At 51.3% G+C, this 24,807-nt stretch overlaps 9 protein-coding genes across 9 annotated transcripts; 4 read left to right on the top strand and 5 right to left on the bottom strand.

Annotated features, from left to right (window-relative positions):
* Positions 1-25: 25 nt before the first annotated feature.
* On the top strand, positions 26-1,393 carry CC1G_01880 (endoplasmic reticulum protein; the record flags this gene model as incomplete). The annotated part of the gene is made up of 3 exons (XM_001830192.2): positions 26-102; positions 184-267; positions 319-1,393. 3 exons carry the CDS (start codon positions 26-28, stop codon positions 1,391-1,393), a joined length of 1,236 nt encoding a protein of 411 aa, XP_001830244.2.
* An 82-nt stretch (positions 1,394-1,475) lies between these two features.
* CC1G_01879 (hypothetical protein) lies at positions 1,476-5,280 on the bottom strand (the record flags this gene model as incomplete). Its single annotated transcript, XM_001830191.2, has 9 exons — positions 1,476-1,568; positions 2,542-2,920; positions 2,983-3,033; positions 3,102-3,186; positions 3,253-4,318; positions 4,372-4,557; positions 4,613-4,876; positions 4,937-5,144; positions 5,219-5,280. The coding sequence occupies 9 exons, from the start codon at positions 5,278-5,280 to the stop codon at positions 1,476-1,478; spliced, it is 2,394 nt and encodes a 797-aa protein (XP_001830243.2).
* A 464-nt stretch (positions 5,281-5,744) lies between these two features.
* CC1G_12771 (hypothetical protein) lies at positions 5,745-6,223 on the top strand (the record flags this gene model as incomplete). Its single annotated transcript, XM_001830190.1, has 3 exons — positions 5,745-5,792; positions 5,850-5,989; positions 6,052-6,223. 3 exons carry the CDS (start codon positions 5,745-5,747, stop codon positions 6,221-6,223), a joined length of 360 nt encoding a protein of 119 aa, XP_001830242.1.
* Positions 6,224-6,391: 168 nt separating this feature from the next.
* Positions 6,392-7,579, bottom strand: CC1G_12770 (hypothetical protein; the record flags this gene model as incomplete). Its single annotated transcript, XM_001830189.1, has 6 exons — positions 6,392-6,551; positions 6,607-6,772; positions 6,946-7,008; positions 7,104-7,199; positions 7,274-7,381; positions 7,432-7,579. 6 exons carry the CDS (start codon positions 7,577-7,579, stop codon positions 6,392-6,394), a joined length of 741 nt encoding a protein of 246 aa, XP_001830241.1.
* A 201-nt stretch (positions 7,580-7,780) lies between these two features.
* On the top strand, positions 7,781-10,901 carry CC1G_12769 (hypothetical protein; the record flags this gene model as incomplete). The annotated part of the gene is made up of 14 exons (XM_001830188.2): positions 7,781-7,981; positions 8,040-8,265; positions 8,327-8,499; positions 8,555-8,664; positions 8,716-8,860; positions 8,912-9,391; positions 9,449-9,484; positions 9,536-9,795; positions 9,847-9,936; positions 9,988-10,015; positions 10,117-10,451; positions 10,523-10,593; positions 10,657-10,705; positions 10,772-10,901. 14 exons carry the CDS (start codon positions 7,781-7,783, stop codon positions 10,899-10,901), a joined length of 2,334 nt encoding a protein of 777 aa, XP_001830240.2.
* A 133-nt stretch (positions 10,902-11,034) lies between these two features.
* On the bottom strand, positions 11,035-14,794 carry CC1G_12768 (transcription factor; the record flags this gene model as incomplete). Its single annotated transcript, XM_001830187.2, has 19 exons — positions 14,752-14,794; positions 14,678-14,687; positions 14,551-14,620; positions 14,438-14,498; positions 14,093-14,377; positions 13,967-14,042; positions 13,758-13,912; positions 13,565-13,706; positions 13,176-13,509; positions 12,962-13,126; positions 12,798-12,908; positions 12,668-12,743; positions 12,514-12,608; positions 12,411-12,457; positions 12,084-12,352; positions 12,004-12,030; positions 11,788-11,947; positions 11,449-11,734; positions 11,035-11,386 (listed from the first exon to the last, which is right to left on the bottom strand). The coding sequence occupies exons 1-19, from the start codon at positions 14,764-14,766 to the stop codon at positions 11,035-11,037; spliced, it is 2,736 nt and encodes a 911-aa protein (XP_001830239.2). The 5' UTR covers positions 14,767-14,794.
* A 300-nt stretch (positions 14,795-15,094) lies between these two features.
* Positions 15,095-16,673, bottom strand: CC1G_14171 (other/CAMKK/ELM protein kinase; the record flags this gene model as incomplete). Its single annotated transcript, XM_002911592.1, has 5 exons — positions 15,095-15,247; positions 15,303-15,967; positions 16,018-16,134; positions 16,187-16,412; positions 16,476-16,673. The coding sequence occupies 5 exons, from the start codon at positions 16,671-16,673 to the stop codon at positions 15,095-15,097; spliced, it is 1,359 nt and encodes a 452-aa protein (XP_002911638.1).
* Positions 16,674-17,108: 435 nt separating this feature from the next.
* On the bottom strand, positions 17,109-21,239 carry CC1G_14170 (transcription factor; the record flags this gene model as incomplete). The annotated part of the gene is made up of 15 exons (XM_002911591.1): positions 17,109-17,164; positions 17,213-17,354; positions 17,409-17,708; positions 17,766-18,062; positions 18,097-18,254; positions 18,307-18,748; positions 18,798-18,878; positions 18,928-19,185; positions 19,239-19,349; positions 19,399-19,597; positions 19,650-20,039; positions 20,093-20,508; positions 20,556-20,816; positions 20,864-21,040; positions 21,102-21,239. 15 exons carry the CDS (start codon positions 21,237-21,239, stop codon positions 17,109-17,111), a joined length of 3,426 nt encoding a protein of 1,141 aa, XP_002911637.1.
* Positions 21,240-21,381: 142 nt separating this feature from the next.
* On the top strand, positions 21,382-24,661 carry CC1G_12766 (hypothetical protein; the record flags this gene model as incomplete). The annotated part of the gene is made up of 12 exons (XM_001830185.2): positions 21,382-21,981; positions 22,038-22,142; positions 22,198-22,329; positions 22,383-23,021; positions 23,073-23,096; positions 23,133-23,315; positions 23,365-23,615; positions 23,664-23,773; positions 23,830-23,966; positions 24,021-24,196; positions 24,255-24,469; positions 24,525-24,661. 12 exons carry the CDS (start codon positions 21,382-21,384, stop codon positions 24,659-24,661), a joined length of 2,709 nt encoding a protein of 902 aa, XP_001830237.2.
* Positions 24,662-24,807: the final 146 nt, after the last annotated feature.

The raw sequence follows: 24,807 nt of genomic DNA, 5'->3' as shown, positions 1-24,807 counted from the left end.
ATAGGTCCCTTGAACTTGTACCACCATGGGCTTTACCTTCCGCAAGCAGCCCTTGAAAGGACTATACCTCGTGTATCAGCTTCTGACTACTCTGTTCGTCCGGTATCCACTTTGGGTTCTATTCTATACTCCACCGTAGGTTTTATTATGCCTTCCATGCTCAACAGCCTAACAAGTCCCTAGTCCGCTGCGTCCGAGGGCCTCATGGAGCCACAAGAAAGCCGTCTGGGTCAAGTTCATTCGACATATGGGCTACATTGGAAGCCAGTACGTCCCACCTGCAAATCTCTCCGGGTACCCCGTTAACCATCTCGGCAGGACAGGGCCCTTTGTCAAAACCCCGAATCATACCGCTATCACCCCCGGCAAAGGAGTGAACGGCGTATGGATCGAAGGCGCAGGTCACCTCCTCACAGGTGAAATTAAATCTCTCGCCGATTTCGCCAAGGTCGTGCCCTGTCGTATACCCGGCTACTGGATCCATAAGAAAGACTCTCCAATTGAGGTCGCCAGTCCTCCCCAGCCCGGAGAGAAAGTAATCCTAAACTTGCACGGAGGCGCGTATGTCCGGCTTTCCGCCCACCCAAACGATCCAACCGCCAACATTCCCTTCGGACTCCTCCAGCATGCTGACGACTCTGTCCAACGCGTACTCTCAGTCGAATACAGACTCTCGTCAGGCGAGCCGTTCATAGTCGCCAACCCTTTCCCCTCAGCGTTGATCGACGCTCTGGCGGGGTACAACTACCTGGTCAACACCATCGGCTTCTCCCCTGCTAGCATCATCATAACCGGAGACTCGGCAGGTGGAAACCTCGCACACGCTCTCACTCGCTATCTCGTAGAGCACCAGAATCAAGTAGCTGAAGGCTCGGACGCCCGGATCCCCGCTCCACCAGGGGGACTCGTCCTCCTCTCCCCTTGGGTCGATTTAAGCGACAGTCACGATTCCCTCCCCGAGGCCTCCTCCGAGACTTGCCTCTCCACCGACTACATTGATGTGCGCCAAACGAACCAGGCACCTGGAGTCAAGGGCGGGATCGCATACGCTAAATCCGCATTCGAGGGACCGCACGGGAGCACGATTGCCAACTCTAACCCCTACGTCTCGCCCGCCTCTCGACACCCTTCGTTCAAGGGCGTCTCTTTCAAAGGGTTCCCGAGGACATTTATCGTGGGTGGAGGAGCTGAAGTGCTCATTGATCAGATTCGGACCTTCAAGAAAAGGATGGTGGAGGACCTGGGTGAAGGGGATGGAGTTGGTGAGGAAGACGGGAAGGTGAGGTACCACGAAGCGCCGGATGGAATTCACGATTATCTGGCGTTTCCGTGGCATGAACCGGAGAGGACGGATACGATTAAAGAGATAGTCAAATGGATCCAGGCTGCATAGCTCGACAGTCCCCATTGTAAGTAGCAGCGCTGTATAACCGATAATCGAATGGCCCTTTCGCCTGCCTTCGTCACCTCCTCGTTTATCGGGCATTGACTGCAATCCTCTCACAAACCCATAGCCATGCATTAAACCCGGAAATTGACCGAGCCGTCAGGTTGAAGCCAATCATAACCTGAAGCAGCAAGTTTAGCCTCTCCACCGGCACTTCTTCAGCTTCCTTGGTAGCGATCGCCGTAAAGACACGACCTCACCGTAGCCGTACGCCTCTACACCACGCACACACCGACTAAAGAAACACCGCCATCTTAACCCAAAGGTAACCTCTACTTTCATGATTCATGTTCCGCCCTTCTTGCTTCAATATCTCAACGAAGCTTGGAAACCGGGATCCCACGTCCACTGCACAATTTACTACATCGTATGGCACCTACCAACTCCGATTCCACCGTCCTACCTTGTCCCAACTCAAAATTCAAACAGCGCGAAAGTATCATTCATTCCTTTGACTCCGGCATTGAGAAGTACATAAAGATATTGTAGATTAGGCTACTAGTATACACGTACCCGATAACGCGAACGCGTCGCAACGGGGTCACCGGGCCTAATGAGTTTAAGTCTGAGTTTGAGCGACTGAGTCGGTAGTAGTCCAGACAAAGTGCAGTCGATATCACCTGAAGAGTCTGACTGATTTGATAACTAGGCCTTTCCGCCTTGTCTTCACCGTGTCAGTGCACTCACGCGAGCGGTGATCAGGCGAGAAAAATGACATTAGGAAGGTGGCTGATACTATACACACATTTAATGGATTAGTACAAAATAAGCAAACGGAAACCTTTGGACAGTGGAAAGTACTAGACAGCAAAGATACAAACGGAGTCGGACGGGAGACAGAGCGAGGAGAGGGATAGAAAATGAACGAATGAAAGCAAGGACGATAGCGACAACAAGGACAAGTCACAACACGAAAGATCAAGACAATGAAAGCGAACGGAATAACAAAATGTCCGAGATAAATGACGGAGACGAGAAAGATGAGAGCAATTATGAAACGAGAGTGGGAGCATGGGAGACCAGGAAGACAAAAAAAATAGTACAGGAACAACCACGACAACACTTGGGGGTGGCCCAACACCTTACCCACGCACCTCCATTTGCCTCTTCTTCAAGCCCTTCCTCGTGAACAACCCTCCACCTCTCCCCTCAGACTCGCTGTTACTCGACATGGGCGACGCGAGCAGCGTTCCATTTCCATTCCCCGACCCATTCCCATGCAACCTCCCATTACTCTCTCCATGATGCTCAGCGCCTCCGCGATTATGATGATGGCGATGATGCACCCCAGGTACGAACAGTGCCCCTCGGTTAAACGAACTCCTCTCTTTCCTTCGAATATGCGTAGGCGCTGGAAATGGCTCGGGAAGACCTTGGTTGGGCCCGTAGGAATAGAAAATCTTGGGTCGCCATGACTCCCGTTCGTCCATGATGCACGAGTTCTTGAATTTCTCGACGAGCGCCTCCTTGCCTCTGTTGAAACGTGCTGAAAGTTAGATCCTCATATCTCCAAGAATGAGGCGCATGGTACGTACTGATAGTTTGCGTAGCTCATCTGAAGAACTTTCTCACTCGAGAACATATTCCTGAGAACCAAAGAGTAAGCGATCAACTTCCCGCCGGAGTAAACATACAAATTCGGAAATACACATACCATTTCTCGCCCAGTCTTGCTTTCGCAAACTTTAGCAAGTCCTCGACGGTGATGAAATTGACAAAGGCATAGCCGACGTTGCAACCTGCATAAACCGAGGCAAATAACGTCATCAGCTCACAGAATGGCGACAAAAACGACTGGCACGCACCGTTCTGGAAATCCATCCTGAGATACAAAAAGTCGATCCTCCGGGGTACCACTTTGGCGATATACGCGATCAGATCCTTGTCGCTCATTTTGTTGGGGATGTTCTTGATCATGACCGTAGTCCTTGTATCCTGGCCCTCTTCAATCTTCTGGATATTCAGTTGGTTCTTCGTAGCGTTTTCGCACTGCGCAGCCGCAGAGACCGAGCCGGGCGGGTAGATCTGGAGTCCGTTGACAACTTGGATGGAACTGGCAGTAAGACCTGGTGGAGCGGCCGGCCCTGGTTGAGCTGATTGAAGGCTGAGTTGGGACAAGGCGTCAGTGAGGAGGGTGGGGGAGGTGGAGCTGTGGGTGCTGGGAGCGTAGACGTCGTGCGTTGGAGGACTGGCCGGTGGGGATTGGAAATGTGCGATGTAATGAGTACCAGGAGGGGCGGCTCCATTCTCCGTTTGATGTGGGATGGCATACATGGGAGGTGGGATGACTCGGGATTCGTCCGGAACCCAGAATTGGGGAGGAGTGAAGGGAAGCATTGGTGAATGTGGATGGGGTGGCGCCATGGCTCGGTTGGTGATCATATTGGGTTCCACTTGCCACTGGTAATTATAAACCTGTTGGTACGCATAGTCCACCGGAGACTGAGCAACAGGCGGCGGGGACATCATTATGTGAGGCATCATTGGGGGCGGCGAAGCAATCGGAGGACCGCAGTTGGCAAGAGTTGGAGGAGTTGGAGGCATGGGGTAGGCGAGCTGGCCGACGATGTGACGACGAGAAGGACAGTAGTTGCAGTTCTGATCCGGTGTAGCACACGACGAGACTTGCTGCTTCATCTCGTTCTCCCATTGCGGGGCCTGGTGAGGATCGTAGGGGTTGCAGGGCAGAGGATTTGGAAACTGGCAACCGTTTTGACGGGACGAGTAGATAGTCTCCGGGGAGTTTTCCACGGGCTCCGCGAGTTGACGGCCGTGGACTGCAAGCTTCATCCCGAAGGCTACTTGGTTGTGGAGGTCCCTGTAAGCGTTGTCCGCTGCTATTACGTCGTAAAAAGAGACGTGGAAGGTCTTCTGCACGACCCATGTCAGGCAAGGATATTAACGAACGGTGAAAAGCGAAATACCTTGTTTTCGAGCTCGTCGCGGATAAACGTGAAGGACGCAAGGTCCCCGACGGCCGCGAGCAGGCCTTTGAGAGTGCGGACGTTGATGGTCGCCGAGCCGTTAGGCAAGGACTGTGGATGGACGGTTGAGGCAGTCAGATAAAATGCGCCGTCGGTGAGTTCACTGTAGATGGAATAGCCGAGTTTCTAAAAGTCGTTAGGACAGTGCATTCGTAAAAGGAGCGTAATGTAGAATACACACCTGGGTCAGGGCATCGGGGGTGATGTATTGGCAAGTCAAATTAGACTCTGAGCAATCGCCGAGAGATTCCATGGCTGAAAAAGTGTTAAACGCCATTCGAGCATGGCGGATATCAGTAAAGACAACGAAAACGTCTCCGTCAGAGGAGAGCAGTCTGGTGTCCACAAGATCAAGGTTTTTATGATGAGTTAAGGCATCGGGCAGAGCGTTCAAGACCGATGCTTTAACCGCGTCTTTGGATGCCTCTGCCTTTAAGTTGCCTAGCTGCAGGGGGGGGGGGGGTCTCATTAACGGATGCTCACGAGAGAGATGGACTAGACGGACCACGATGATTCTCGTAGATTCTGTGTCCGGGTCGCTGAAAAAGTCGGAGTCGACTGCATCAGGAGACGATTCGACACTGCCCGTTGTGTTGATACTCGACGAGGGTGTGAGGGGAGGGGTGATATAGGAAGCCCTGTCCTTTTTTGCCCTGCGACCGCGGGAATAATCTGGGAGGGTTGTGAAATTGTTTGGAGGATGGCGTTTGTGACTGCAGAGGAAGGCTGAGGAGACATTCTTTGTAGACAGGAGGGAATAAAGTGAGGAGTGAATGAGAGGGCGGACTTGATATTTGGGAGAGAAGTGTGGTGTGGCAGGGAGTGAGGGGCGGATGTTGGGCGGAGCATTCTCTGTGGACGCGACGCGTTATGTGGCAGAAGACAAGTCTTTTAAGAAGGTTCTGCTTTGACGTAAATCCCACTCGGCGACCAAAAGAACTCCGAGCTCAAGATCCATCGCAACTCCAGCAAAAACCCTCCTTTGCCAGATCCATGTTTTCCCGAATCATCCCAGCCAATACCCTATCCCTGGGTCGGCACCGGCCATGTCAAGATTCACGATCCACTTTTTCGTTTTTTTCGCTCGAGTCAGAGCGGAAATGAATCTTTTCCAGAGCCATGAACCTGCGATTGGGGGCAGCAGCAGAGAGCCCAAAAGACACCGAACCAAACTTAGCGGACGCCCGGACGCAACGGTCCGCAATCAGCGCGCATCACGTGCACAATTTTACCGCCAAGTCCAGCTGAGCTCTTCGCCCGACGCCGTCACCACCATTGCCAACGACTGTCGACGACCCAAAACATCAGCCAAGATGCCGCTCTACCAGATGTTCTGTATCACAAAACACTACCCTGAATATGTACGTTCATCCGTCCCCGTCGCTGCTTCTTTCAGAGCTCACCACCTCGCAAACTAGAAACATATCCGGGAACTTATTCGTCAGTCTGCAACCCATGTCATGAAGGCGGGTGGCGTCGTTCGAAAGATCGAGTCTTCGGGAACACGCACGCTCCCACAGAGAATGAAGCGACAAGGGCCATATGTCGACATTGGAGAGTGCGTCTATACTTTGTCCTTCCATTCAGAGCCACACCTGAACCGTTGCCAACCAACAACAGCTACTGGTCACTTTACTTTGACACGAACCCTCGGACACTACGCTCTCTGAACGGAATTATGCGACGCGACCCCCGTGTTCTTCGATGGACAGTTCTCAAACTCGCCGACAAGGTCGAAGACATTGCAAAACAGGGCGAGCAGTTGGCTTCCGGGAGAGGTCCTCTCAATTAATCTATTCCTCTGGCCTTTCGGGATACGATCATTCTGCTCTACTCGGTCCTTGGTCTGTCACTGGTCACACATCACTTGCTATCTCTGCCTTGTACACATAATACTGCCCCTCTCATTTTCGCCTGTAGATCTTAGAACAGCCATGATATAATGCCAATTAATTCCGCATCATGCTGTGTTCAATTGTGCGAGAGTGTCTCCGAGACACGATACTACCTCTACGTCCGAGAGATCCTCATTGACTTCCTTGTGTTCATGCTCCCCAAGCGTACCCGGTCTGCGCAATAGTAGCGCTTTCCATCCCGCGTTCGATGCGCCATAATAATCACTAACACGACTGTGTTAGCTCTTACAAGAGCACCGCAATAATAAGTTACACGTACGCTTCTAATTCGTCTCCAACATGGAGACATTCCTCTGGAGCCAAGTTGAACGCCTCTCGAGCAAGGTCGTAGATCCTAGGGTCAGGTTTTTCAATCTTGCATTCTTCACTTAGAAGGAATGGTTGCAAGTCTGCCATTGGAAACTCCAAATCTTCCAGAACCTGGCCTAAGAGAGTAAGGGTAGCGAGTCAGCAACTGTATTGGCTCGAAGATACTTGGCTCTGGAAACTTTCGGTGGCGCTGCGCCAGCCCGCGAGCTCCAGGAAAGAAGGTCGAGTGAGTCCGCGAAGGACGTGGTGGACTCTGAAAGGTCTATTGCACCGGAATGTTGGGACTTACGGAACCTTGAATCTCCATTGCTCACAATGGCAGTCTTAACCCCTGCCTCGTGAAGTTTTTGAACTGAGAAAATTGTAAAGTTTAATGGATAGTTGGTGAGGCATGGACATGTCAACCAAAAAGATCACGGAAATGGAATTGAATCTGTGGGTACGTACGGGTGGGGATCGCGTCCTCAAACGCTTTGTACCCTTCTCGAGAGCTAAATCGTGTAAGGAGGCGGTGTGTGATAGTTTCGATGTCAGATTCCACCACTGCATTAGGGTAGATGAGATTTCCGATAATGTTTACGGTTGTGTCCAAGGTCTCTAAGGAAGGGTGGACATACCCTTCGGATCCGCACCAGCTCCCAGAGCTGTACGCCTGATCACTTCAGTCCACCAAGGAACATGTCCCTGCACGTAAGCAGGGAAATCTTTCTGTACAGATTTTAGGGCTACGAGAGTCAGAAGGACCTAACTCGATGGGAGGAGAACAATGACGCACCGACTTTGAACGACCTCTTCACATCGTCTGGTCGTAAACTCCCTAGTCGATAGGCCTTGAATACTTCGGCATATTGGACGTGAATTGGCTGTCTCGGCGTGATAAGTGTGTGTAGAACGTCAAAGCAAGCCAGCTTAATGCGAGTCATGGTTCGTCCAATGAATGCGAACCTCTCCAGTCCTTGGCAGGCTCGAGGGAGTACTCCGAGCTGCCCGTCGATCAAATCACGGAATCAAATTCCCGCTCTATCCCATTTCGGTCGTCTTCCGGGGTTGGACTCGGACCACCACCTCAACGGCGACGAGCTGCAGCGCTATAGGCTCGGCCGGTGCCTCCTTGTACGACTACAATGGCGCCTGTATGGACTAGACTTGCAACTGCGTTGCTGCTTATACCCTTTGCTCTATGCGAGCCGATACCACGATCGCGTCTCCCGACACCGGAACCACTGGATCCCTGCGCAGCGATAGCAGGTCAGAAATGGGTCTTGCCTAGTGAAGCAAGAGCATGTATCCGCTCGTTCCCATTGTCTCCCGAGGTTAAAGCAAACGTACGCACCCATACCCGCGCAACTCCCTATAGACGTCGGAATGACTCTGTCCGCATAGGTGATAGAAGTGGTCAACAAGACCCTTGCATTCCACACCTCGGTGAACTACCAAGTCCAGGCTCCTCCACCATACCACAATGACGTGCACGAGGACTTGCATGGAGACCTGGACAGGATATCCCAGACTGAGTACGACTCGGAGTTTGACTTTCACTTGGACGTGTATAGAGCGTTTAAACGTGTTAACGATGGGCATTGTGGGGTCTACAATCGGTGCTTTGACTGTGAGTATTCGATGGGACTCTTTCCCAGTTGTGAGCCAGAGACCTAATGAATGCGGGACAGCTTTATACGTGACATACCTTCCCCTCCCCCTGTCTCTGTTGACAGAAGAAGACGGGAGACAGAATGTCTATATCTCACCCGAAGCGTTCGCCCTCGCTTCCGCCGAGTTCAAGGATTCGATCGAGTTTTGGCAGGATTCTCTCCCTGGAGAGTTGAAAGGGAAACTGGACTCAGTGTGTTAATCCATGTTTTTTTCATAACCTTCTCGTTGTAACGGTCGCCACTCAGCTCTCGGGAGCCAAAGTCCTAGAAATCAATGGTGAAGATCCATTCGCAGCCGTGAACAAGAACGCGGATGTTACTGGAGGATACCAGGCCTTTGCGACTCGTCAGAACTCGTACGCCTTTCTCCGTGCCCATTCGTGGTCAATCTCCTAATTGACCTCAAGGTTCTTCTCGAGCTACCGCCGCGGTGCTGGAGGATGGGAATACAACTTGGGCAACTTTGCGACTCACGTCCATCCTCTTGTGGACTCCGTTGAACTTACGGTCGTACTTACTAACCAACCCGACACTAACAACATCACTTTCTCCGTGCGTCCCTTCCTCTTTTGTTCTTGACACTAGTATTGACATACCCGCCAGATCCCTTACCGTTCTCGATTCGGTTCGGCCTCCAAGAACTTTACCGACTCTGCCTCTCTACGCGCCAACAACTGCGTGGCCACCAAGTCTACCAACGGTATCGACCTGTATGGGCCTACATCCCCAGACCCCGAATCCGCTCTCCTCTCCACGTTCGAAGAATCGTCGCTAGCCACATTCCAGCAGCAACCAGCTCTGGCACCATCGGATCGTCTCGAAAGGCACCCTCTGAACGTCATCCTTGATGGGCTACCACTGACGGATATCGAGCTTCCGGAGGTGCTGCAGCCTGGATTGACACCCTTGAATGAGAGCTATAGTGTTGCCGAATTCTTCATGCTGGAAGACGAAGATGTGAAGACGGGTGTGTTGGCGCTCGGAAGTTTCTCAGCCAAGAACTTTACGAGGTTTGGAGAGAGTTTGTTGGAAGGGATGCTAGCGCTTAAGGCGAAGGGAGCTGAGAGGTTAATCGTCGATGTGGTATGCGATATCGTATTCTCGTGTTGAGTAACAGCGACTGACTTTCGCCTTTTGGAGACCAATAACGAGGGTGGATATATTTGCATTGCTCACGTAGGTCCCCTCTAAGCTCCCAACCGAAATACCCCGCCTGACTCATCCAAGTGGCTACACCGCTTGATCATAGGTCCCAAACGAAGCACCGTGCCCCAGGCAGGATTGGACACAACCCTCCGCGTCGGCCCCCTCGCCCAACTCATAGCCGACAAGATCGACAACGGAAGCGACCCTGCCGGTCTCCTCTACTACAACTCTGCCCAATGGAACAACGAGACGCACCAGCCCTTCCCCACTGACGCAGACACCAGTTGGCTGAACCCGCATAAATTGGAGATTAATGGGAGGGAGGACGCGTTCAGTCAGAGGTGAGTTATGTCGTGACCGTTTTTTGAATTGATTTAATTTGATGTACGTAGGCTTGGACAAGAGTGCCAACCCTTCAGATGGGAAGCACCTCCCGAGGGATTGTTCGAACCAGAGAATATAGTCATCATCTCCAACGGCCGGTACGCCAAAACTGTTTGGATTCCTAGGCCTCACTAATTACGCCACGACAGGTGCGCGAGCTCCTGCTCCCTCTTCAGTGTAAGTCACACTCACCGGCTGCGCCCCTGCCCGAAGCCCTACCCGCGCGCCTTACCTCTTCTCTTGTTTCGGGTTCTAATATATCATTTTCACCAAATTAGATCACGATGTCTAAAGAAGAAGGCGTGCGTACGGTTGTCGTCGGTGGTAAAGCCGATGTCCAGCAACACTATTGCGGGATCGTCGGTGGCCAGTCAACCGATTTCTCCACCATTGACACGGAAATAAAGGTCCGTCATTCGATTCCCTGTCTGCAAAATCTTCTCTCGGGGTTCTGTCTACATGGCTCAATCTCTTCTGCATGCCACTTCCGGGACCCATTGTCGGGCCCATGTTTCGTCCTCACCCTCGCCACATCGTCATCCGTCGAAGAGCTAATTGAATCCCATTTGCAGTCGACGAAACTAAAAGATCATCCACTGGCACCTCCCGATTTGTGAGTCCCTGCTCATACTGCTTTTTAATGATCAACAACCGGACAGATTGAAACGTGCTCGCGTTCAACAGCTTGACGAATAGCATCCAAGGTATTACATGGAGGCTCGGCTATGGAATCGATGATCCCACCGAACCTGAAGGTCAGTAATACAGCGCTTGATCATTCAACGAACTGATTTATTGGGGTTGTTCCCTTTCATCAGAGTGGCAAGATCATTCCGCGACGATTAACTTCCCTGTTACAAAGGATACGTGAGTCTCCATCATCTCCCTGTTCATCGCGTCGAGGAGATAGATATTAAGACGTCATACCACCAGCGTGAACCGCCCCCATGCAATTTGGAAGGCGATTGCCCGAACCGTGCTCAATGACAACCATGCGAAGGCTCTAGTCCCCAGTCCTGCTCCCCAATTCATAGCACAGCAACCACTCGATTACAACATCTAATACTACTCAGATACATTTATATCCTCGGAAACGAGGAGCGTTTACATCACCCAACAATCTACTTGACGCTTTTAACCACCCGACTCTAAAGACACTCCTTTTTTTCAAAAAGGCAGGTCGCCTTTCCGCTTCCTCACTCCTGATCGGACTCTTCAACGTCACCGAACTCGAACATGCCAGCGCGGCTTCTCTTCGCGGTAAGCACGGAGTCTTGCAACTTTTTGAGGACCTGAGGATACGACGTGAGGTACCTACAACCCTTTCGATCAATAGAGGCCAATCCTTCGGCCACGAGATCAGCGTTGATGCACGCGCTGGGGTCGTCGGCGGCAGCAGGGTCGGATGGGTCGATCAAACGGAGATGCAAGGTAGAACCCTCTTTGTGGTCGACGTTGGCAATCAGTTTTCGGCCTTCACACAACGACCGGAATCGTTCGACAGCTTCTGTGTAGTAATCGCTGTCGTGTTTGGGAAGCTTTACGAAACTAAGGAAAAGAAAAGAAATTTAGAAAAAAAGATAGCTTTGTAGAAAGGGTCGGATGCTTACCTGAGGCGCGCGTCGTGTGCTTGCCCAGGGAGAGAGCGGAACTTGGGATCGAGGGGGCGGATGTTGGAGAAGCTCACGGTATCTTGGTTACCATAGTCGATGAAAGTGACTTCTGCCTCTTTCTTGATGGGTGACGCCCGACGAATCTTCGCGCGGTACCAGGCACCGTCGGAGAACTTGGCTGACACCAGATCACCATTCTTGGGCGTGAATCCAGGTGGACTGGCGATGGGAGAACGGTGATGGAGCGAGAAGTCGCGCATGAGTTTCTCCAAGGATGCGATACCTTTGATACAGCTGGTCAGATCGATGCTGGAGAAACGGTCACGCAGCACCCACCCTCAGTGTTGAGAATTTGCACGGAGAACCCAAAGTTGTTTCGCGTGCGCACGTCGCTGATAATGATATCGATGTATTCAGTCTTGAGAGGGCCGGTATTGTCCTGTTCTTCAGTGGCTTCGGGAGCGGCTTCTGCCTCTGCGTCATAGTCAGCCCAGATCTGGAAAAAGTGGGGTAAGTCGACCGCTTCAGATTCTCAATAGGCGTTCTACTAACATTACGCCTAGCTTTCTTTGCTTCCTCCTACAAGTCCAGAATTAGCGCTAAAAGGTGTGATTGAGTGAGATCCACAATACCTCGGCATCGAACAGCTGCTTTGCCCAAGGTAGAGCCTCAGCCGAGTAGGCATGGACGGTCGCCAAACCCTCCTTGACAAGCGTAACGGCAGCGTTCTCGTTCTTGTTGAAATACAAGGCGCCGATAAAGCCACCAGATTTATCGGCGGTTTCAATCTCAATCTCTACATCTCGCTGCATGTAGCGCCGAGTCGAGAACTCCATGGCCTCATTGCCATAAGGCTCACCCTTTTCCGAAGGGTTGCGAGACGAACGGGGAGCACGGATACCTGAATGAGCGGTAGCGTAAGGTGTGTGAAGAGACGGTGGTATTTTGGCAATACTTACCTCCCAGGACCAGGGTAAGATTCTGGTTATCTTTGGGCAAGAGGATTCTAAACAATCACCGTCAGAGGTTTGCATCGATTAAAAAATAATGGCAAGTCCTCACTTGAATCTTGACCCTGCAGCAACGTAATCGACGATGGCAGGAATGCGACCCGATCGCTTGAAGTTGTTCAAGAATTGGGTAGCTCGTGACGCAGACTATGTATTTCGATCAATCTTCTGCAGTGACAAGGACATGAAGTGGAGAAAGCACCGACTTCCGAGATGTTCAAAGGTGGTCTGGGTGCAGGAAGATCCTTGCCTGAATGGATACCCCGCTGTTCGGCTGCAGCCCTGAGAGCGCGACGAGTCAGACCCTAGCAGTGCATCATTTGAGAGCGGACTTACGCTTGTTCTGCAGCGATGAGTTTGTCGTAGTCTGGTGAACGATTTTCATCATCCCGCCTGTGGCGTACAGCGCTGGCGAGACCCTTCTCAATGATTTGCTCCGCGATATTCCTAACCGAATATCCTTAGCGAACGGAGAATAGGGACAAATGATCATGACTTACGCGCCCTGGTTACCGTAGCGGATTGTGGCACACTCTCGCTCCTCAAAGTCGCCTTCGGGAGGACGAACAAAGTCGATGTGGACCTTGACATGTTTGCCGATGAGTTTCTTTCGCAAGAACTCTCTGGCGTCGTGGGCATAGGCTGCCTGTCTGGGATCCGACAATCTACACCTCTGATCAGCACTGCCGGAGACGAGACACCGGAGAGACTTACTTTGGGCCTCGTACAGAACTGAGCTGCAGTCGACGTTCCTTGCCAGTTTCCTTCTCAAGAACAGACACCTGGTCACCCGACCAAACTCTGACGACCGTGCCGTCAAACTCTCGCGAGAGGCCATTAGAGACAGCCCCTGGCTTGCTTGCAGTTTGAGCCGGGGTTGGCCCAGCAGAGGCGTAGAGAGCAAGTTTCTTCTCTTTGGCCACCTTTTCAGCAGCACGGAGGCGCTCCATGCCTCCACTGGCAGCGAGCATACCGGCATGCCAATCGACGACACGTGCAAGCCCAGAGGCGACCAAGTGCTCAGCAATGTTACCAGCGGGGTGGAGAACTGATGACAGCGTCAAGATCTACGGGAGACGGAGGTGCGAGGTCTGTTTTCATACCGTTTCCAATAAAGACGCTTGCTGATGTGTTGGCGGTGATATTGGCGGATTGTTGGAAAGGCGTAGGAGCAGCGTTGGGCAAGGAAAGGATTTGAACTTTGACAGGTCGTTGCAGGAGACGAGATTCTGTGAAGTAACGGGCCTGGTAGCACATTCGTCAGAAGCATCGAGAGAAGCGTGGATCAGGACAGACCTCTTCTGAGAATGGCTCAGAAGCCTCTCCTGGTTTGCTTGCGGTACGTCCACTCTTGACTCCGGCCAATGCGATGTTAACCATTTGGTGGTCACCGTCGGGGAGGAGCAGGCGGATGCGAAGAGTGCTTCCATCTCGGACTTGTTCAACAATACCTACAATGAGATTAAGTATAGGTAGAAGGGAGAAGAGATCGATACGCTACTTACCGTCAATGGATTTGCCTTTCCATTCAGCGACGAAAGCAGGGGAATCTGTGGGCATCATGTGGTGGACATTCCTGGCCTGTGAACGGTTAGACGCGCTCAATTCTTGAAGTGACACTGTCGACTTACTTGCTGGCCATGGGGGTTCCAGATACCGCGTCCGGCAGCCTTAGCTTCAGTCTCTATCTCCCGTTTCTTCAGGTCCTCTTCGGAGGGCTCGCGCTTGATCTCCTTCAACTTGGCCCAGCCAGCACGGAGCAGTTCGGTGGTCAAGTCCTGGCCATTGATCTCTCCACTTCCAAGGTCCCTCGGGACATCGTCGGTGGATGAGGAAAGCGAGTGGATAGTTGTGAAGGTGATTTCTTTGCCAACCGCGAGTTGTCGGAGGAATTCACGGGCCTCAAAAGCCCATGGCTACCACGTTCTTCGATGAGAATCATTGACGAAGTTAACGAAAGGGTAAAGAGCAGGTACCTCGTCTTCCCTGGTCGAAGTCCCTAGCCTAGGAGCTTGGAGATCGGCAAGATGGAGCACTCTGGGGTGAAGACCGTTAACAAACAGTTTCCGTTTCGAGTCGTGTGATGTACCTTTCTTTGGGAGGTTGACCTTGAGGACCTGGGCGTCCACGCAGCACAAGACTATCACCGGAGATCACAGCTAGTTCAAGGATTCAATCTCGAGTTCACAATAAATGTACAATCCGGAAGAAAATACATTTGACAATCTAGTAGCACCAGATCGTCATCAGTTATCAGGCGACCTCAATTCAAGTCCAACAGAATACATACAGCTTTCATGGCCATTTTGGTTAGCAACTGAAATAAGAACGGAACGGTTTGGGGAAAGAGATGAGATCTATTTCGAGCTCAATATTGCCAGCAACCACTTCGCGGTAACGCTAACGTATCCAGCCACGCGATCGCTGCCAGGCGACACGTGATGCAACGCGCTACCCCGGACCTGCCCCCTCGCCTTAGGGGCCGACGGTAAGTAAACTGATAGTTCAGAAGGAAAGGCGAGTCGTAGACGTAGAGATAGAGTACGACTAATACATGAGAGGCCCAGCAGAAAATGTTCGAAGATAAGCAACAGATAATAGATACAATACACCGGCAGATGAAAAACGAGGTGTCATGAGCGAGCTTGTTTCGAAAGCAAGTTGACGAATTTTCGGGCGGCAACCTTGAGCCATTGGTAGCAAGGCTCTGACTCGGTCGACTCTTGGGCTGTTAGGCGAAGCCAGTCCTTTGCATTGTATACATCCCGAAGGATGAATGGATTCTTCTGTAGAGGCGGTTAGGGGCAATGAACAAGTTTATATCAGTATCGACTTTCGTACCTTCACTTCCGAGAGGGGCATGCGATCTCTGGGATCCTTTTGAAGCATCCCTTCGAGCAACTGTACCACCAGGTATCCATCACTCGTGGCATCCCTTGGTCTACGACCTCCAGTTGGGATCCGCTCGGCCCCCATCACGTCGTCAATGGTCCAATCTTGGTTGCAAATTTGGTGGTAGAGCATGAACTCCTGGTGATGGGGATTGTCGTTCTCAGAGGAAGAAGAGCCTGTGAATGGGGTGTGTCCGAAAAGAAGGCAATAGAAAGTTACTGCGAGAGCCCAGATATCCACAGCTTTGGTTATCGGCGGGCGAACTTTGGGCATTGAGAAGGTGCTTCCAACCACAGTGTCGGACGGGCTCTCGAAAGACGTAGGCAGGGTCACGTCGTAGGATGCGGAACTCGACAAGTCAAGGGTGTCGGAGAACCACACCACTTCCGGTGCTAGGAATGAAGGGGTCCCGATTCGCTTCAACAAGTCAGACCGGGTGAATAAAGACCTCTCGTAGGCTTCACATTCGTCTGCGTCCAGCTTTCGTTTCTTGTCGGCTGGTGGGTAAATGATATGAGACACGCCAAAGTCTATCAGCTTGACAGACCGGCGGTCTTCGGTGTACATGATGTTGGAGGGCTTGATATCTCGATGCAGGATGTTCCTAGCGTGCACTGAAAACTAGTTAGAACACAACCACGATACCAACAGGGAGACCACGAACTGAATTCGAGACCCAGTATGACGTCCCTCATAACGCGACGCGTCTGCGCCAAGGTCAATAATGGCTTGTCGTCCTGGGTCGACCATTCGACAGGACCTCCGGATAGGTATTCCATGACTGCAAGTGATTCAGAATACGACCAACGCCCTACAGTTCATCTGCCACCCACTAAGGTATATCTTTTCCTCCTTTGGATCATCAATGACTTCGTACAGCATCGCGAGATTAGGATGGTGCCGACACTGCTTCATGACAGCAATCTCTTTCCGTATGCTGTTCTCCGTGCTGCTCAACTTGGGACGCTTCTGCGGTCCCGATTCATCCTGCTGTTGATATGTCTTCCTCAGTAGCTTAATCTTGTCCTTGGGATTGCTTCGTTTGACAGCTTTAATCGCCTAAACACCGAGACTAGAATGAGCGCAAAAGACCACAGGAATCCTGGGCGCTTCACAACGCACCACTTCGCGATGGCCATCCCGACATAGATAAACCTCCCCATGTCTCCCTTTGCCTATTCTCTCGCATTTGACGTATTGGTTGAGTTTCTTCCGTCGACTCGACCGCGTGTGCAAGCGTGTAGTGAAGATTAATGGTTGTGTCGTTTCGAGTTGTAACGAGTCAGGGGTTTGGTATCCCATGGCACCACCCTGGGCCATGGCCGTTAGTTGTAAAGGGGCTGCAAAGGAGCAAAGAAGCAAGTCAGGACATTGGGGTCGGGGTTTAAGTTCATGGTAATATTGAATTGTCCCGTCACATCATCCACAATGGCTTTGACAGGCGTTTCGGGGTGCTGACCATTCGCTGGTCCAATCTTGCCTTTTCTGGCAACCGCGCCCGCCCGAGCGCCGAGAAGGAAGCAAAATCCCACAGCGTCCGGGCGGGCGCCGCCGTCGACACCGTCGACCGTCGGGCCGACTCAGCAGCGCGCTGGCTGTTGACAGCGAAAGGACATGATTTGGGTGAAAAACAGAAACACAGTGGTTTGTATCGAAGTATGTATCGTCCAATAGTCAAAGGTCCCGGCGCTACTATTGTACACATAGAAAAGGCGGCGACATCTGTCAGGTTATAGGCACCTAGGAGAGGCTAGACTATCCCGCCAGGCGAATCTTTATCTGGCCTCGATTACGCTGTGATTCCATTCTCGCTAGAGGTTGTTGAGTACCCGAAATGAGCGACAACGAAAAAGGTGTACCTTTCATTTCTTCTGCTTCTTCTCGTTGCTCGTAGTCCAAAACTAGCTGTTTCAATTGCTGCTGCTCGACCTTGTCTTGGAGTTGCTGAGACTTGGTGGCCACGGCCAGGGTTGATGTAGATGGCACGGCCAATTGTCGCGCCTTGCAACAAGATAAATACCGACAGAGACCAGTCGAAAAGTGCAAAGCACATACCACCTGCTTGTTGCCTCGCTTAGTGAGCACCGTAAAGCTGGTCACACCGCTCTCCGACGCTGCCGGATCGCTCTCCACTTTCTTCTTGAGAACGGCAGGCGGTATCACGGTAGAGTCCCATAGCGCTTGCGCGGTCTTCTTGTCAACCTTTCTGCTTTCCGTCGAAGTGTCGGTGAACATCTTGGCCAACTCTTTTGCAAACTCTGCTTCAGCTTCCTCTGAAGGACCCAAGAACTCCTGGCGTTCCTTTGCAGAGATGACAACATCAGGTTCTTCTGGTGACTGTGCACGCTTCTCGACCTACAAGAATGACAAAGGCTTAGATCGAGTTAACGGAAGAGGGGACAAAAAGTTTACCGGGGATTCAGGCTCGTCTAAATCGCCATCCTCGTCTCTCGCGCCATCTCTTCGTCCTTCTTCATCGCCATCACCCTCGTCATCGCTGCCTTCTCCTTCGTCGCTCTGCTCCTCAGGAAGGCCCGCAGACTGGAAGGCCGTGTTGAACATCTCATCCACCGCCTTCGCAGCTTCCTCGATATTCTTCGGCATCTCTAGCTTGGGTCGTACAGCCTCCAAGGAATCGGACAAGACAAACTCAACATCCATCGGTAGAGGGTCCTTGCACTGAACATAATACTGCAGTCTCCTGTTAAGCTGAGTTGCAGTCAGCACTGGAAGAATGGCTCACCAAAAAGAAGGTCAGGAAGTTATCGAGTTTCTTCTTCTGTGTACCACGGTCGAAGCACATCCCGCAGGTATCCAGCAGGACACAAACAAGCCGAATTCTGAAAAAGTCGTCCGGCATGTCTATTGGGACCATTTGGTGCGGCAGTGGCCGACCTTCCGCTGTTGGGCACTATTCAGTGACTTGTCTCTCCATAAACTGAACGAGACTCACGATGGCCGAAGGTTACGATCGTCCAGAGCGTGTCGAAGATAATACCGGAGCTCAATAAACGATAGATATACAACTCTCCGAGATATTTGACCGTCGCAAGTCTTCGCTGGTTCGTGCTGTAGACATTCTGCTCCAATCCGCGCCGAATGTCTTCCAGAATTTGATCCACCACAGCGATCGCAAACGCCGGTCGATATCGTTGAAGATCGTATGTCAACATCGCCAGCAGACTGATGTTGCTGTATCTAATCTTCCATGGTTTGGTAAAGACCTTATGAAGAACTCGCCGAACATTCTCGTCGTCCCAGTCCAACTTCCGGATCAGCTTGAGGACCTTGTCAATCGTCTTCTTGCTGAGAACGTCGTAAATAAGGTGTCGGATAAAGAGTTCCATAGGCGTGCGAATCTTTTCTTGCCGTGGAGCGCGCTCTGGTGGATTGCACTGAAGAGGAGTTAGCACAGGCAGTCCTGGAGGCGACATGTGGCATTACCTGATAATAGGCATTCTCGAGGAGCAGCAGCTGGCGTTGATCAAGGTGTTGCATCGTTTGCTTCCGCTTCATCAATTCCAACTGACAGCAATGGTGAGCCCAACAACTCAAACGACAAAATAATACACACCATGGTTCCGAACCGCTCCCTTGTCTCCTCCGTTCTCAGCAAGAAGCGTCCGCATCCCTCCAGCAGCAACGCAATGTTCTCAATGTTGGTGCCAGCAAAGTCGTCCAAGCATACTTTGAACATGTGTAAGATAAGGTGGAAGGGGACGACCCGGAATTTGGTCAAGTTGGAAAGAAAGATGATGTTCTTCATCCTAACTTCCGCTAGCTCCTTGACGACGTTCTTCTTCCTCTGGAGGTACCTGAACTCTTCGTCCAGCTAAAAGCTACGTTGTGAGGAACTTGGAAGGGGTTAGACATTTCTGCACTCACAATAGACACAACCTCACTCCCGATATCAGGCATGTACTTGTTCAAGATTGCAATCAGCCTTGAATAATGGGGTAGTAGATCAACCCGATTTTTGGGAACTTGGGACATGAACTTTAGGATTTGAGTTGTCAATGCCACTGGGAATAGAGAAGGGTCGTACCTTGATGAGACGTTTCCGAGCGGCTTTGGAATTCAGGAATGCAAACTCAACTGCCGCTTGGTCGATCATAGTTCGGCTAACGGCATCAGGGAGTTTGGCCAGAAGGGCAGTCAAGAGTTGCGATGGGCCTTGTGGAGCCAGGTGAGGGGAGAGGGGCGGTGTTGTTGCTTTCGGGGTTCCAGCCTTGGGAGTAGGGAGGCTAGAATCGCTAAGTTAATTGTTGAGATAAGACCAGAAATGACTGGACGCACTCGTCTTCCACGTCTTCAGAGTCTCCGGTCGCAGGAGCTGAAGCAGCGCTTGAACCACCAACCTCCAGCTTCTGAAGCTCCTCTTCCAGCTTTCGGACCTCCTCTTTCTCTCTCTCAATACGTTCTTTCTCCTTGGCCTCTTCTTGCTCTTTGCTCTCCTCCTCTGACGCCGCCTCAACACCTAGAACACTACTGGGGACAAAGTCGCGCAGATCTGGAATCTCTTCGTAGAATCTTCGCTCTTCTTCATCTTCCCATTTGCCTCCCGTAGTGATATTCTCATCTGAGTCGGTGAGAAGTGAATTGCCGCTTGAACCAATCTGAATCGAATCCGATTTTTGGGTTGATGTAGGCAATTCCGGAAGGGGAAGATAGAGAAGTTCCGACAGTCTAAAGCCAATGGTCAAGCATGGCGCGGGCCAGACGATGTGCAGTATACTTACGACTGGCAACTGGAATGAAGCTTCTCGTAGCTTTTCGTCATCTTCTCATACGCCTGTTGCCTATCTTCGAAAATCTCTCCAGAACGAATGTAGGCTTCGTGGTTGCGCTTGTCTTGCTCCTGAAGACGCTTATGTTCCTTGACGAGCTTCTTGCATACACTCTCGAAATAACCCTCGCACATACGCTTGAATCGGTCTCGGATGTCTTGCTCAATCAACTCTTCTTCTTCGGATACCGTCGCAGGTTTTCCTTCTTGACTTTCATTTGCAAGGTTCTCGGATAGAGTACCAGGTTCTGAGTCGGAAGGAATCTGCTTAGCCGTTGCGGGAGGAACGAGGCCAAGGAAAGGACGGCCGTATGACTTGAGGAAGGTTGCAAGCAGAGGAAGAGAAGATAGCGCGGGGTCATTGGATAGCTGCGACGGCGTCAGTTAGCCCAAGGATTGTGAATGGCTGAACTTACCAGATCCTTCATTGTCTTCATTATCCACTCCCCACCACTTCTATCCGGTGAATCACGAATGATTCCAACAAGTGCAAGTTCAGAACAAACGCGTAGAATAGGCCTCTGACGCGATATCCTCGCATTGTCTTCTTTCTCCCGCTGCTCCGGTGTCAGGGTGGCGAGATATGCCTTGGTTGGCGGAGTAAGCGCTGTTGCTAAAGAACTTATGACCGCAGGTGTAAATGTATTGGGAAACCGACGGTGAAGGGCGCAGATGACCTTAAGCCGAGGTTAGGCATGTACAGAGGATAAAGGTGACAGCGTACTTCGACAGCGCCCCAGACGTCCCGTTCTGTTTTGCATCTGGACAAGCCTTCGACCACAGCTCCAGCTATCTCGTCTATGTATTTCTCCAGTGACAAGGAATCGATATCTTTCATGATATGATCCTTGTTGTCAGAGGCCATAGACTGTCGAATACGCTTGATTAACGCTGTATGCTTCTTGAGCGACGAGTCCAGCCTTGCTGTTTCTGTAGATACAGCCAAATTCATATCAGCAAACGACCAGTGTCTGCAAGGAGATCCACGAGCCTGTTTCATTGGTTCCCGAGAGATTTAGCTGCTTGAGCTTGATACGTTTCTGTAGACGAGCGGTCTCTTCGTCGACCTTGCCTGGAGGGCCACTTGTCGTCGCCTCCATGTTGTGGTTGGTGCAAGAGTCAGAGTCTTGCCGCAGCCGAAAGTGGAAAGGCTTGGCATCTTGTCAAAGACGCGCTTATTTGTCCCTGAATGGCCTCGCCAACTTTCTTTCTCCGCCACGACCTTCATGACTTTCTCTGCAAATGGACAACTCGGACGACTACTTTGACGATGACGACTTTATCTTGGACGAAGAGACAGCGGCTGCCCTCGACGAGTCGGAGCGTCGATATGCAACGCAGGCACCACCAAAGCAGGCACCTCCACCTCCTCCGAGGCCAGTCCACGTTCAGCCAGTAACAAAAAGACAGAGGACGAATACAGGATGGACACCTGGATTTGGCGCGCGTACAGAGTCTCTAACAGACATGGACCTCCCCGATATTACGATCCAAGGGAATGGCTATGCAATCTCGAATTCGAATTCGTCAGGTGCCGGTAACACGTCCTACAACGTCCAGCAACAGCCTGCAGCTGCTACTCGTCGAACAGAACAGAACTTTCAATACCAGCGACATCAAGAAACACGACAAACTCCAAATCCTGCTGTGCCGTATCGCCCGCCTGTGACGAGACCATTGCCTCCTCAGAGAAATGGGTACTCAAACCATCGTGCGGCCACTCCAGTAGCTCAAGGTTTCTCGCGGGCTGGGGACGCGTCCTTTGTAAATGCAAGACCCGCAGTCCCCACTCCAAATCCATTAGAGGTGGAGATGCGACAACTTCAGGCTAAATTAGAAGAGGTTCGAGGTTCATTCACTCGCCAACTATGCAGCATTGTCCAACAAATTCCATATAGTTGCGGAAATCGAATGAGAAGATGCAGGCTGAATTGAATCATGCGATAGAATCTAAAATGGCGAAGGAAGGGGAGGTAACTATCCTCCGGAAGACAATCGAGAAGGTACAATACCCTTGGCCCCCCATCACCATGTCCGTTTCCTAAGATCTTCCACCAGAATGCGCAAAATCATGCTGGAGAGCTGGCCAGACTCAAAGCGGCGAAGGAGGAAGCAGATGCACAGATACTTCGGGCCCAGAAGGCCAAACAGGAGGAAGTGGAACGCCTAAAGACCCAGTTCATGTTCAAGGTGAGTTCCACCTTGATCACAACCCCACAACTAGATGCTGACCCAACGTACAGCAACAAGAAATGGAGGCCAACCTTCGCAAACCGCCAGGTTCTGTAAGGTCGAAGAATATGAAGGTATCACGCGAATTACCGGCCACACCTCAGGCTTCTTCCTCCCGAGGGACATGGAACATCGCGTCCCAACGCCCTGCATTCAATCTCGATGTCCAGCAGACACCAAGTAGACGATTGAGCTCGCAGGCATGGCCTCCCGATCCCCCCAGGTTTCCCTCTCCCAAAAAACAGCTGTTTAAATCTCCAGAAAAGCCCAAACCAAAGCTACCGGGATTCCAGAATGCTTTCGCTGCTACATCGACACCAGCACCTTTGAACCAGAGAAAGGGAAAGGTGCCAGAACACTTCGACGTGCCTATGTTTAGTCAACCACCGCCTACAATACAGCCATCGGCCCAGCCATTTCTGAATGTGTCTCAAAAACACGAACCGAGCCTTGAGATACCCATGGCCTCTCCAGTGAGACGAAAACCTGCCCCACCACCTCCTCCACCAGAGAAGCCCGATGTCTTTGCTGGAAGTTCTGTCGATCAGGATGGCGACGTCCCCATGGATATGGACGAAGATGTGTTCAATCCTGACGACTTTGAAGACGTACCTCCGGAGATCTTGCCGCCCTTTAACTGGAAAGCGGAGGTACGTTGCTTCAATTCCCTTACTGTAATCGAGATACTTACGCTACGCCAGCTTTCTCGAATCATGCTCACCCATGTGAGACCAACCTCAGAAGTACTGACGTTACAGCAGCTCCTCAGTGCCAACGTAGAGGACGAGAATAACCCTGACCGACATGGCCTCTATATTAGAGCGTATAGTTCCATGATCAACGTGCTGTCGTATCCAACCAACATGGATGACTTCGAACAAACCCTCGATATCGTCTGTTCAGCGTGTCTTACCATGGCCCAAGTCCTCTCTTCTTGCAGCCTTGTAAGTTCACCTTTCGACTCGTTGCGCCAACAATCTAATTCTGCCATAGGTTACTCCCCTTGCTAGTCTATTCAGCTTGCTAGAAGCTGTAACATGGCATGTTCCTATGTCCCGTTCGCGGTTCTGCCGTCAAGACAGTCCTGAGACACCCAACACATTCGACGTTGTAACCTCTGTGATCGCGACACACTTGACTTCAGCCAAAACCAACGCCGACGCTCAAAACCTCACCGTTGGCATCGAACTTGCAGGATTCCTTGAAACTCTGGCCATCGACACTTCTGAAGACGGAATCCTGAGGTCAGCGGTGTGCTTCTTCCAATCGATATTGAACTCACGGCTGCACAGATTTGAGAAGTTGCTGGGTGTAGAGCAGTATATCTTGACCTTGTTGGATCCATCGCAACCTCTATCATTACTTGCGAAAGCAACGCAAGTGGTTGCACTGCTCGCCACCCGTAAGAGCTCGACCTTGTCCGCGAAGTAATTAAACATTCTCACCCTGAATCCATAGACCCCACACTCCACCGGGCTCTTCTCTCGATATACGAACGTCAACAAGGTGGCAGCGAATCGACGAGGAGGTCAAGGGTTATCTTGGAACGGATGTGTAGCTTCCTGCTCGATCACAATATCGAACGAGGCCCAGAGGTAAGCTTCACCTCATCGCTTCAGATCTGAACCAATGCCAACACTTTCACCTAGTGTCAGGAAGTGCGAATAAATGTTATTGCGTTCCTTTCCCAATTGACAATGCAACCGGAATCATTGGGCGTCCTGACATCATCTCCGATCCCCGTCCCTTCACTCGTATGCCATCTCTATAAAGTAGCCTCCCCACTTTACGAAGAAGACCAGTCTAAGAACGAAAACTGCTCCTCGTACGTGCCCCTTTTTCGGTATTTCTCCATGCTCCCTCCCATCATACATTACTTTCAGGACGGTCATGTTCCTAGGCCAATCTGTCTTCCTCCTCAACTACATCATAACCGCCGATCCCAGTTTCAACCTGCGCCACAAACTACAACACGCTCCCCCTCGGCCATTCAACAGCGTCTTGCAAATGTTTGTCGTCACCTTCGGGCGGCTTGCTTACTCAACTGCCCCGGAATGGTTCAACGAACATGACAGGACGTTTTTATCCAATCTAGCTGGTACGTAAAAGGCTATTTGGTGTCTGTCGCTCTACACTAACGGCAACGTATTCAGAAATGGCAGTGTCGATCTTTGAAGCTGTGGTAGATGGCCCGGAGGGAGATGGAGTGTGGTCGACATTTCAAGAAGGGTCTTTCCATGATGTTCCCGACTCTGAGGATGAGGCGGAGATGGAAGCTGAATTATCATGACAACGAACTGAATTCTGACAGTCACTACTAGCACTAACACCACTAACAACGGCCATCTTTCGGATTACCTTCTAAATGTACATTGCTTTCCTGATCCTCCTGTATAACCGAGATTCCCGAGTCAGTCTTGTTTCTCGCATGACAAA

This window comes from Coprinopsis cinerea (assembly GCF_000182895.1).
Source record: "Coprinopsis cinerea okayama7#130 chromosome 3 map unlocalized cont3.3, whole genome shotgun sequence".
NCBI classification, from domain to species: domain Eukaryota; kingdom Fungi; phylum Basidiomycota; class Agaricomycetes; order Agaricales; family Psathyrellaceae; genus Coprinopsis; species Coprinopsis cinerea.
This window is presented reverse-complemented; position numbering and strand designations above follow the sequence as displayed.